This window comes from Chrysochloris asiatica, unplaced genomic scaffold (assembly GCF_000296735.1).
Source record: "Chrysochloris asiatica unplaced genomic scaffold, ChrAsi1.0 scaffold00062, whole genome shotgun sequence".
NCBI classification, from domain to species: domain Eukaryota; kingdom Metazoa; phylum Chordata; class Mammalia; order Afrosoricida; family Chrysochloridae; genus Chrysochloris; species Chrysochloris asiatica.
The window spans coordinates 4,335,026-4,347,525 of NW_006408580.1; the positions used below are offsets into that span (position 1 = coordinate 4,335,026).

Below are 12,500 nucleotides of genomic sequence, written 5' to 3' on the forward strand. Positions count from 1 at the left end.
TATATATATGAGGGTAATGAGCATACAGGCAGGGTCTTGATTTTAAAAAATCTTACAAGGAGCTTCCAAACCAAAACCCACTGCTGTGGATGTGATTCCAACTCATAGTGACTCTACAGGACAGTGTGGAACTGCTTCATAGGTGTCCCAGGCTGTAAATCCTTGCTGAAGCAGAGTATCCCATCTTTCTTCTGTAGAGTGGCCGGTAGGTTCAAATTGGTAGACCTTTTGGTTAGCAGTTCAATTTAGACCACTGCACTACTAGGGCTCCTTAACAAGTGTCTTAGTAAAAGAAAATAATCTAACTGCAAAACCTAGCAAAAATAATTTCATTAAAATTCCTATGTCTACTTAGAAAAATAACAAGAAATGAAATTGAAGAGTAAATAGTAGACCACTCCCAATCTTGCCAAGGATACACCTTTAGCAGCATTTTCCAGAAATACTACGAGGACTTACTTTTTGTCATCAGACAGGTCAATGTTGGTCCCAAACTTTATGGTTTTAAAGGGTCCTTTCCTCCTTTTCCCAGAACTTAAAAAAAGAGAGACAACATTTGAAACATGTCTTTTAATAAGAAATACTAAGCAGACATAAAAAATTACTTACTTATCTGAAGATGTGGATTCATTATCAGAGTGGTCTTTATGATGACTTCTTTTCTCATTTTCTTCCTACAGATTAAGCAAAAATCATTCTAGCTTAGTAGTATCCCAAGTCAGTCTACTCTTTCTATTATAACACAGGAGAAAAAAAGAAGTTAACATCTAGCCTGAGCGTGAAGTTTCTATAGGCTTCTTTCACATGAAAACGTATTGAAAGACCTCATTAAATAAAGTCTCAAGAAAAGTCAAAGCTCACTGGCATGATATTTAAGCCTCTGCCACAGCCATAAATGTAGTTACCCTTGAGGTTTTCTTAATACATTCTTCTATAAGGTACAAACCTATAGGTTTCTCTTATCTGCTCCATAGTCACTTTAGGGAAAAAGTTGAGAGGACTAAAAATGATCACTCATGACTATAACTGCCATGGTGACAAAGCAATGGCACACTACCTAAATTAGATGAGATTGACATGTGTGCATAGCTACAGATGCAAAGATAGGAGAAAGTAGTAAGACAAGATGCTCTTTACTCTTCTATTCAACTTAAAACAAATTCTTCTTGGGTTACAATTTTGTCACAATTAATTTTATATGAATGATAAAACATTTACAACATTAGCAAGGAAATTAAATGCAGGATAAATAAACTTGATTTTTAATATAAACATTACTTTTATTTATAATTCTTCTGTCATATACATATCTCTTAAGACAATTCTACGATTTCTGAGTTGGTAATATTGTCATGATATTTTGGACTTCCTTTAAATGTGCATTTCAAATTTTTTACATGTATTATTCCATACCTTAGATCATGTTATAATCCATCCTCTCTTTGTTTATCTTTGCTTTTTAACTCTTCCTCCAAATTTATCCTTTGATGATCTTTGAATTCTACTTCTATTCTGACAATAATACTAATAATTAATAATTCATCACAATCACCTTCTCTTGCTGCACAAGAAGCTCTTAAATCATTGAAAATGCTTCCAGCCTTTTCCTGCACTTAAAGAAGGCTAATAAGAACTGCATGGACCTGTCCTGACTTACCTACATATTCTTAAAGATAATTAGGAATGGATCTTGTTCATATCACAATGCCTGTGTACAATTTATAGATACAGATGTTGTCTTAATTGAAAATGTGAATCAAGGGCAGAATTTTAAGAATTTTTTTTACAGATAAGCAATTCTAATAAATTACAAATTAAAAAGTGTAATCATATCCTAAGTTTCAGCTGTGGGATGCATGAAGAACAACTTAGTATAGACAGGCATATCTGTAATATACTTAACTGATTTCTGTGAATTATTTATGTTCACTTTTGGGAGGAATTCACAAAGTTCTCACTATAGGACTAGAGAATTCTAGTAATGCTTTTAGTAACATCTGTCTGATTACTTTACAGCTTCTTATACTGTGGAGGCTTCTAGGTTGCTGTAATGCTAGAAGCTGTGCCACTGGTGTTTTAAATATCAGCACAGGCAACCCCGGTGGAAAAGTTTCATCAGAGCTTCCACACTAAGACAAACTGAAGAAGGAGAGCTGGATCATTTCTGAAAACCTTATGAATAGCACCAAAACACTGTCAGATACAGTGCCGGACCATGAGGCCCTCAGGTTAGAAGGCACTCAAAATACAACTGGGGAAAAGCTGTTTTCCTCAAAGTAGAGTTAATCTTAATGATGTGAATGGAGCAATACTTTCGGGACCTTCATTTGCTGATGGGTCACAACTCAAAATGAGAAGACATAGCTGCAAACATCCATTAATAATTAAAACATGGAATGTATGAAGTATGAATCTAAGAAAATTGGAAGTTGACAAAAATAAAATGGAACACATATTTATATCCTAGGATTCGTGAGTAGAAAAGGACTGACGCTGACCATTTTTAAATAGATAATCATCTGGTTTTCAATGCCGGTAACGACAAATTTAAGAGGAATGGGATCCTATTCATTGTCAAAAAGAGCATTTCAAGATATATCTTGAAGTACAATTCTGTATGTGATGGGATAATATCCATATATGCCTACAATAAAGACCAGTTAATACTGCTATTATTCAAATTTACTTACCACCACTAAAAAGTCAGTGATGATGAAATTGAAGATTCTAACAAATGACTTCAGTCTGAAATTGATCAAGCATGCAATTGAGATACACTGATAGATAATTACTGGTGATGGGAATGGCAAAATTGGAAACAAGAGGAAGGATTTGTAGTAAAAAAAAGTAGGGTCTCGGTTATAGAAAGGATGCTGGAAATCACATGACACAATTTTGCAAGACCAATAACTTATTCATTATAAATAACTTTCTTAAACACATGATAACTTTCTTAAACATGAAAGGCAACTATACAGGAGGGGACCAGTTGCTAGAGAAGGATAAGTTTGGTAAGGTGGAGGGTCAGAGAAAAAGAGGAAGACCCCCAACGAGATAGATTGGCCAAGTGACAGCACTGATGGACTCAAGCGTGGCAATGATAGTGAGGTTGGCCCAGGATCGGGCAGTGTTTCGTTCTGCTGTGCATAGGGTCACTATGAGTCGGGGCCGACTCGACGGCACCTAACAACAACAACAAATACATGTGGACCATACACGTGAACCTCACCCCATGAACACACAGGAATCAAACTGACTACATCTGTAGGGAAGAGATGATACAGAAGTTGAACCTCATTAGCTAAAACAGAAGGGTCAACTGTGGAACCATCAATTGCTCATATGCAAGTTCAGACAGAAGCTGAAGAAAATTCAAACAAGTTCATGAGAGCCAAAATATGACTGTGAATATATCCCCCAAGAATTTAGAGATCATTTCAAGAGATTTGATGCATTCGACACTAATGACTGAAGACCAAAAGAGTTGTGGGATGACATTAAGAATATCATACATGAAGAAACTTATTAAAAGACAGGAAGAAAAAGAGAAAAAAAAATGGATGCCAGAAAAGACTCTGAAACTTGCTCTTTAACTTAAAAAAAACCTTTTTATTGTGAATTGAGTCAAGGTTTACGGACAACAAATCATACACTGTTTTATCTCAATTATTACACTCCCCTCCTTGCAACAACAGTTGTCTTGCTTCCTCCCTGTGGTTCCTATTTGCATTCAACCTACTTTCCTATCCCTTCTCAACTTTGTCTTGAGGAAAATGTTGCCTTTTTATTTTGAATGATTGACCATTCCATGGTGAAAAATACCTTACTATTGCTGTAGCCCCCTACTACTACTGCGTGGCTGAAAATTGGGCCACGAAGATGAGTTCCTTTCCAGAACTAAAGGGTGGTTGAGGGCCATAGTCTCAAGTTCCTTTGGTCTCTTTTTGACCAATAAAGCTGGTCTTTTCTTGAAACTAAATAATTTTGAGTTCTGTTCCACATTTCTCACTTTATCCAAGACTCTCTAATGTGATCCCTTATCAGGGGCAGTTCTTCTGGTCTCAGACTCGTGATAACTCGTGTTCACATATCCAATAGTGTATTGGACTAATAGATTCCAAGTCTCTTCAATTCTTATCACTCTTCTTTCTTCCATACATGGAGGGACCAATAGCTGCTCATGACACTACTCACCCAAGTAGGATGTAGAATATTGTCTTTGTAGACTATGTTATACCAATTAACCATGGTGTCCTCCAGGTCCATAAACTCATTGCCTTTGGATGTTTGATAATATCTAGGAAGTTGTCAAATTTTTGCATGTTTTGTGCTCCAGCACAATAGTTATGTTTGAAGGAAAGGTAAATACTCATGTACAAACATCCTCTTTCAAACTTACATATTTTTGGGATATATAAAAATCTATATCCCAATCTTCCTGTCTTACCCATTCAGCCTATGTCCCAAGGCTGTGTATGTCTCACTACTTACCTCTATTCAAAAGAAGGTGAAATGAATAACAGAGTTACTGTAGCAAAAAGAACTGGTCTAAGCACAACTATTTCAAGAGATAGTATATGTTCAAGGAAGAAGCGCAAGGTATACTGAAGTACTGAAGAAACACGAAACTCCAGGAATTGATGGAATACAAATGAAACATTTCAGCAAACTGATGCAACACTGGAGACACTCACTCATCTATGCCAAGAAATTTGGAAGGCAGCTATCTGGCCAACTGATTGGAAGACATTCATATTTATGACCATTCCAAAGAGAGGTGACTCAGTAGAATGCAGAAATCATTGTAACATCATTAATATCACATGCCAAGTAAAATTATGCTAAAGATAATTCAAATATGATCATAGCAGCACACTGACAGGGAACTGCCAGAAACTCAAATTCGATTCAGAAGAGGGTTATGTGATGAGGGATATCATTGCTGAAATCAGATGGATCTTGGCTGAAAGCAGACAATACCAGAAAGATGTTTACTTGTGCTTTACGGACTATGCAAAGGCATTCGACTATGTGGATCATGAAAAACCATGGATAACATTACAAAAAATGGTTATTCCAGAACACTAAAACTGTATTCATGAGTAGTAACCTGTACACAGAAAAAGAAGCAGTCATTCAAACAGAACAAGGGAATACTGAATGATTTAAAATAATCCAAGCAGCTGGATTATATAAAGAAGAATGTGGCATCAAGATTTAAAGCATACTTGTTAACAACCTGTGATACGCAGATGATACAACCTTGGTTGCTGAAAGAGAAGGGGATTAAAAACAGTTACTTATAAAGATCAAAGACTACAGCCTTCAGTATGGACTGCACTTCAACTTCAATGTAAGGAAAAAAAAAAGCAAAAACTAACAACTGACCCAATAAATAACATCATGATAAATGGAGAAAATATTTAAGTTGTCAAAGACTTCATTTTCTTGGCTCCATAATCAACACTCATGGAAACAGCAGTAAAGAAATCAAACGACATACTGCATTAGGCAAATCTGCTACCAAATAGCTCTTTTAAGTGTTAAAGAGCAAAGATGTCAGTATAAGGACTAGTAAAGTGCACCTGGCCCAAGATGCCTGCGAAAGTTGGACTGGAAAGACTGAGGAAGAATTGATGCATTTGAATTACCACGTAGTTGGAAACCATTGCAAGTGCCAATGGGATGCCAAAACAACAAATTAATCTGTCTTGGAAGAAGTACATCCAGACTGCTTCTTAGAAGCAAGGATAGTGAGACTTCATCTCTCATCTCTGGACACATTGTCAGGAGGGAACAGTCCCCTGGAGAAGGACATTATGCTTCATAAAGGGAAGGGTCAACAAAAAAGAGGAAGACTCCCACAATGAGATGAACAGATACAGGGTGCAGCAGCAATGAGTTCATTTGCAACAACCGTGTGAATGGCACAGGACTGGGTAGTGTTTCATTCTATTGTGCATAGAGTAGCTATGACTTGACAGCATCTAGCAACAAGAAATATATTTTGAGAGATTTCCTATAAATTTCTGAATCTTTCTCAGTTTTCTGCTAAGTACTGAGAATGATAGGGAGAAGACTATCACCTCTTAATGTCTTATCTCTCAGATTGATTAAGAACTAATCTGGTAGAAAAAAAAAAAATGGAAAAGACACAGGACATGGACTTCCACAGCATACTGCAAATATGATACTTAACTTTATCCCTTAGTGGTTCTGAATCACAGTGACTGTTGTCCCCCTTTCACCCTGGAGACATTTGGCAATGTAGCTATATTTTTGTCACACTAGGGGTGCAGAGTTGCAGGGTGATGCACTGGACCACAGTGTCAGTTTGAACCACTTATCGGAAACCCTATACAGGGTTGCTATTAAGTCAGAACCAACACGAAGGCACTTAACCACAACAACACAGATGCTCAAAAGGAGCCCTGGTAGCACAGTGGTTATGTATTGGGCTGCTAACCACAAGGTTAGCACTTCAAATCTACCAGCCACTCCAAAGGAAAATGAGGCTTTCTGTTCCCATAAAGATTTACCGCCTTGAAAACCCTATACAGAGTCGCTATGAGTTGGAACTGACCAGACAGCACATGCCACACACCACCACCAGGCATCTTGTCGGTAGAGGTCAGAGATGCTACTATGATCCTGTGATACACAGCACAATCCCTAACAACAACAAAAAATTATGCAGTCCAAAATGTCAATAATGCCAAGATTGAGAAACCCTGCTCTAAAACAATGGAGATGCCTAACAGTGCTTGTGGGAAAATTAATGAAATGGGGAAAAAAAAAAAAAAAAAGATAAAGGAATTTTTTCAAACTTTTTGAAGCACCATCATATTTATCAACAACCTATAAGGTCACTTAAACTTTATTAAGAGTAAACTTTATAGCATGTACAAAATATTTTATATAATTATATGAAAAACACAAAAAAAGCAAATGTTTTTAAAGTAATATGTCCTTTTAAAGCTTTAAAATAATCTTCAGGAAACATCTACTTACTCTCAATGATTCCTGGAATGAGGAGGCCTGGTACTGTGCATACTTAGCAATTGTAGTATGAGATCTATTACTTTCACAATGCCAAATTTTCTTCGTTCCAGTGGGATCCCAGTTTTCATCTGCAGGTTGCAGCAACTGTGTCCTCACTTCTACCATATGTTCATTGTTAGCTTCTACCAAAGTTTTAGTAGAGAAAAGCCCCAGGTCTTTATAAAAAACAAATAAATAAATAAATGTAATTAATGAACAAAAAAGGCATTTGGAATGATTATTTTTAAATAACTTCTAATTAGGAAAAAAGGAGAAACAATTTTACGGTGCCCTATCCAGGGCCTTTATATACTCTGAAATGTGAAGTGGCAAGTTCGCACAGTTACACACTGAAGCCCTACCCTACCTAGAACTAATCCTCATGTCATCCCCAAGACACAAAGTCAAGAGTCCAAAGCTGAAGTTTCACTCAATTTTCACAAATACCAGGAAACACCTAGAGAGTTGTAGCACTTAGCAGGACCAACAAAGTTCACCCAAATTTTATATTCCAAAAATATTCTTTATCAGTTAACTGGAACCATAATTCTATAATTAGATTTGAAAAAACTTAAATGTAAAAGCTATCATGAAATTACTAGTAATCGGTATCACCAGAGAGTCCTGGTATGGTGCTATTGGACAAGCACTGGACTGCTAATTACAAGTTTGATGGTTCAAACCCATCAATCGCTTCTTGGAAATCCTATACAGGGTCACTATGAGTCGGAACTGATTTAACAGCACTTAACAAGTATCACCATTATATATTCACATCATGAAGTAAAGAAGTGATACAGACATACACATTTAGACGCAGGAAATTATTAAAATGAAAACATATAAACATGCACACACAAGGAAAAAAAACACAATTAAAAATGAATTGCTGCTAGTGTTTTGAAAGTTAAAAGATAGTAAACAAAATATATAAATTTTTTCCCCTGAATTTAAAGCTTACCTAACTTAAGAGCTCCAGCAAGGCCACGTATTACTGTAACAGGGTTGTTTGGATTTGTACAAAATTGATGTAATGGAGGAAAGAAAGCATCACGTTTATTTTCCAACTGTAAAATTAAAATGTGTGGTTAGATCTCACAAGAAGGGCATTTTAATTTAAATATAATGTCATAAATTCATTATTTATTGAATCAAAAGTAAATAATGCATCCTCTATACTATTGCTAAGGAGCTCTGGTAGTGTAGTGGTTACGAATCATGCTGTCCACCTCAGGGTCAGCAGTTCTAAACTACCAGCTGTTCTGCGGGCGAAAGATGAGGTTTTCTGCTACCGTAAAGATTTATAGCCTCAGAAACCCTATATAGGGTCTCTATGAGTCAGAACCGATTCCAAGGCACACTACCACCATCACCACCACCACCAACATACTATTACTAGAGTCCTGGTGTGGCGCTGTTGGATAAGCACTAGACTGCAAGGTTGGTATGAATCGCAAGGTCAACGGTTCAATCTCACCAGCCACTCCTCAGAAACTCTATACAGGGCTGCTATGAGTCAGAACTGACATGACCGTGGGAGAAAGATGAGGCTTTCTGCTCCTGTAAAGATTTACAGCCTTGGAAACCCTGTACAGGGTCGCTATGAGTCGGAACCATCTCCACGGCACATAACAACAACAACCTTTGATTTTATAATTAGACAATAAACACATATATTTCTCACTCATTATATTTTGAGCAAAATACATGGGGGAAATTAAATTTAAATTAAACTTCATAATCAAAGTGTTCTAAAAAAATATTATAGAAATGATAGCAGGCTGAAGAAAACTCAAAACAGACTCATCTTAATTTTGTATTTTTCCCCTCGAACATCAATTTAAAAGGTATTATTACACTTCTAACCTAGTGCCCTCCTTACACAGTAAGTAATCAGTAAGTATTGGTTGTGGGAAATATTAACCTGACAAATGACGTCTAGAGAGCAAAACATGCTAAAATTCCACAGAACAAACTCTTAGCATTATATGGAGTATGGTGTGGTGCTGCAGGATATGCACTGGACTGCTAATATAAGGTTGGCGGTTCAAACCCACTTGCCAGTTCTCAAAAACCTTATACAGGGTCACTTTGAGTTGGTACGGACCTGAAGGCTTAACAACAACTGTCATTTTATAGATGCAAAATCATTCTGGATAAGCTGTTTTGTTATGTGCCATGGAGTCGGTTCTGACTCATAGCAACCCTGTACAGGGTTTCTGAGGCTGTAAATCTTTACGGATACATAACCCTAATTTTACAGCTTTAACTTTTTCTTCTTTCATTTGGAGTAAACTGGGAGGATGGAAGGAAATGGGATAAGAGGGTCTATTTGGGACAACGGTAAATAGGAGTTTTGATTGCACCCTTATTAATTTCCTGTATAAGATGTCTAAATTTCTGTAAAGTATAAATATAGTTTTAAAAAACTTTGTTTTATCTATCATATCTTAGTCTCAAACATTTTTATAAAAAGCAGATAATCTTTTGTTGTAGATGCATGCATAAAACAAAAAGAATGCTAAAGTCCATTCAAGTAGTAAGTGGCAGAATGTAGCTAACTCAAAAAAAACCAAAGAAAGAAAAAGAAAAAAGTGGAACCCTGTTGGTGGCATAAGTTAAAACGCTGGGATGCTAACCACAAGGGTTGGTGGTTCAAACCCACCTGTTCTCTACAGGAGAAAGATGAGGCTGTCTGCTCCCATAAAGATTTACAGTCTTGGAAATCCAAAAGAGCAGTTCTACTCTTCCTTACAAGGAGCTATGAGTCAAAATCAACTTGATGGCCATAAGTGGGTTACTCAAAAAAGTCACAGGTAACTTCTGCCTAATATTTCTAAAGATTGGGTGAGGACAACATATTTCTTGCTACTCTCACATAACCTAGTAAATTACCGAGAAGGAACAATTTTAACATGCTATTACAAAATAGTTTTATACATTCATCCCCTGCCTCTCCCCCCAAAAATTTCAAGTTGTTGCCAATCATTTTAATGCTTACTAAAAGGAATATGTATGCGGGAGAAAGATGAGGCTTTCTACTCCCGTAAGGATTTACACCCTCGGAAACCCTGTACAGGGTTTGCTATGGGTCGGCTCCGACTCGAAGGCACTTAACAACAACAACAACAAAAGGAATATGTATAAAGTTAAAGGAAGAGCATCTAAAGACAGGTAAGTGCAAGCACAGGTTTAACTTATTTCTAGACAATCAATTCAGACTCACATAAATACTAGGTGTAGGTGGATTCAACTTGTCCTTTGGCAAAGGAGGATATGGTGAAGATGGTGGTCTTGGAGGTGGACATTTATCCAACAAAATGCTACTGTTAGACAAGCCATTTTTACCTAGATTTCTTAAAAAAACAAAGAAAAGAATAAATCAGCTGTGCATTTATTTAGAACACAGAAAAAAAGAACCCTGAACTAGGTCCTACTTAAATTATTACGCATTTGCATAAATATAAACCAATCCATGAGATGTGATCCCATCAGGACAATTATTAATTTTAGCAACTACTTATCATGAGTCCCTCTATTTTTCAATGAAGAAAACTAATACAAAAGATACCAAACCATAAATTATTGATGATATTCCCTATTTGCTTGTAATTTTCTAAGTTTTCATTAAAACATTAACTCTAATTTTCTTTCAACCATCAGTTTCTTTCCACCAAATATTAAATAACCTGACCAAAATAGACCTAGATAATAGTCTTAAATTCAAATGTACAATAGCCCTCTTCCTGTTAGCTCATCTCAGCAATTATAACTAGAATACCTTTGTGATAACTCTCAAATCTGAAAAGATCTTTTCTTTACTAAACTCTTAAAATATTTTTCATATAACTTCTTACCTAATAATATTTCAGCAAGACTCTCATCTACTATATTTTATGGCAAATCTTACCAATTTTCTGACACTGAATATAATTATTACTTACTAGCATTTGGGTTTCTATCCTTTAATGAATATATTATATTTGTTAAATAAGTTCTTAAAACATGGTAGATTTCCAAACTGCAATCCTTTCCAATCTCTAAAAATTTCTATTCAACTCACAAAACCAGCAAAGATACAATTTTAGAGCTTTCAAATCATTCCAAGTTAATTTGCTTCACTCACTTAGTACAAGTTCGAAAATAGTCAATGCATTAAAATATCAAGTACTTGAATATTAAAATTTCAGATTGTTGTTAAGTTCCATCAAGACGGTTCCAACTCATAGCGACCCTGTATAGGGTTGCCGAGGAACGGCTGGTAAGTTTGGACTGCTGACCTTACTGGCCAATGCATTACGTAATTATTGAGCAAAGTAAAAAAAATCAGCAACTGTACTTACTAAAGAAATGAGCTACTTTCCATTACAAATTATATAATAACACAAGTTGAAATAAAACTAATGTTCCTTATTTTGTTGTTTTTGCTACATATGAAAATACTATAATCAGCCTTTTTTTGTTGGCTTAAAGTTCAAATGTACAATCATTTGAGATGTTATACTACATACAACCATAGAAGTAGGTCATTTTCTTAATTTTCTCAACTACAACTTCAAGTAAAACGAAAGAGTTCATGACAGATCTCAAAGAAATGAATTAGATTGAATATTTCATTTTAATTATCTGCGGTACCAACAGTTAATTGTCTACAACATTCTGAGAACTAATAAAACAATAGAAAATACAGGCACCTTTATTTTAAAGTAGAAAAAGATAAGATATGACCAAGGGAGATGGTATTGATTCACTAACAATTTTAAAAAAGAAAAGCACAGGTACTGTAATTGCCTTTTAATATATACACTGGCCACTGAAATACCAAGCTAACCCAAACAAGGGCTAGATTAAACACAACCATCCCTTTAAATACTAACTGGTCTTAAACTTAATTTCATGTTTACCCACATCATTTAATAGACAAATGGAGGCGAGCTCTGTAAGTAAACCTATCTATATGTTGATTTTCTTTGTTTATAAAGATCCTAGATCAGACATGAAGTCTCTTGAACCTATGTACTTTCCCCCCTCCTGCCCAGCCAGGGCCACCATTAATAGGACAAAAATGGCAAACAACATGACACTTATCAGTTGTCATCCTGACTTTTTCTCTAAGACTCAGAAGATTTATATTATCTCCAAATTATCAGACTGGCTTTTGTTGTTGATTTTTGGTCTCTTCATTAATAAACTAAGGCCTGGATTAAGCTGGAAAAACTCAAGCAATCACAAGAATGTTTCAATGAATCTAGTAATCTTTAACATGTGGTGGTGGTGGTTGAGTGCCGTCATGTTGTTTCTGACTCATGACGAGGGTTTCTGAGGCTGTGTATCTTTACGGGAGCAGACAGCCTCATCTTTCTGTCTTTGACATGCATTTGATTAGCATTGGATTGCAAGGGCAGTTTGAAATGCAAGGTCAGTGGTTCAAACTCATCAGCTGCTCCTCAGAAACAGGG

At 36.0% G+C, this 12,500-nt stretch overlaps 1 protein-coding gene across 9 annotated transcripts in view; it reads right to left on the minus strand.

Annotated features, from left to right (window-relative positions):
* The window catches only part of KDM6A (lysine (K)-specific demethylase 6A), a 298,541-nt gene that overhangs the window by 51,462 nt on the left and 234,579 nt on the right, over window positions 1-12,500 (minus strand). For 8 of the 9 annotated variants that reach the window (XM_006864247.1, XM_006864249.1, XM_006864243.1 and 5 more), the window contains 5 exons: window positions 10,268-10,397; window positions 8,003-8,108; window positions 7,012-7,217; window positions 610-674; window positions 460-534 (listed from right to left, as the gene is read on the minus strand). In XM_006864247.1, the coding sequence (XP_006864309.1) occupies window positions 460-534; window positions 610-674; window positions 7,012-7,217; window positions 8,003-8,108; window positions 10,268-10,397 (582 nt within the window). The remainder of the gene's footprint in view (window positions 1-459; window positions 535-609; window positions 675-7,011; window positions 7,218-8,002; window positions 8,109-10,267; window positions 10,398-12,500) is intronic. The other variant, XM_006864251.1, reaches the window with a different exon arrangement.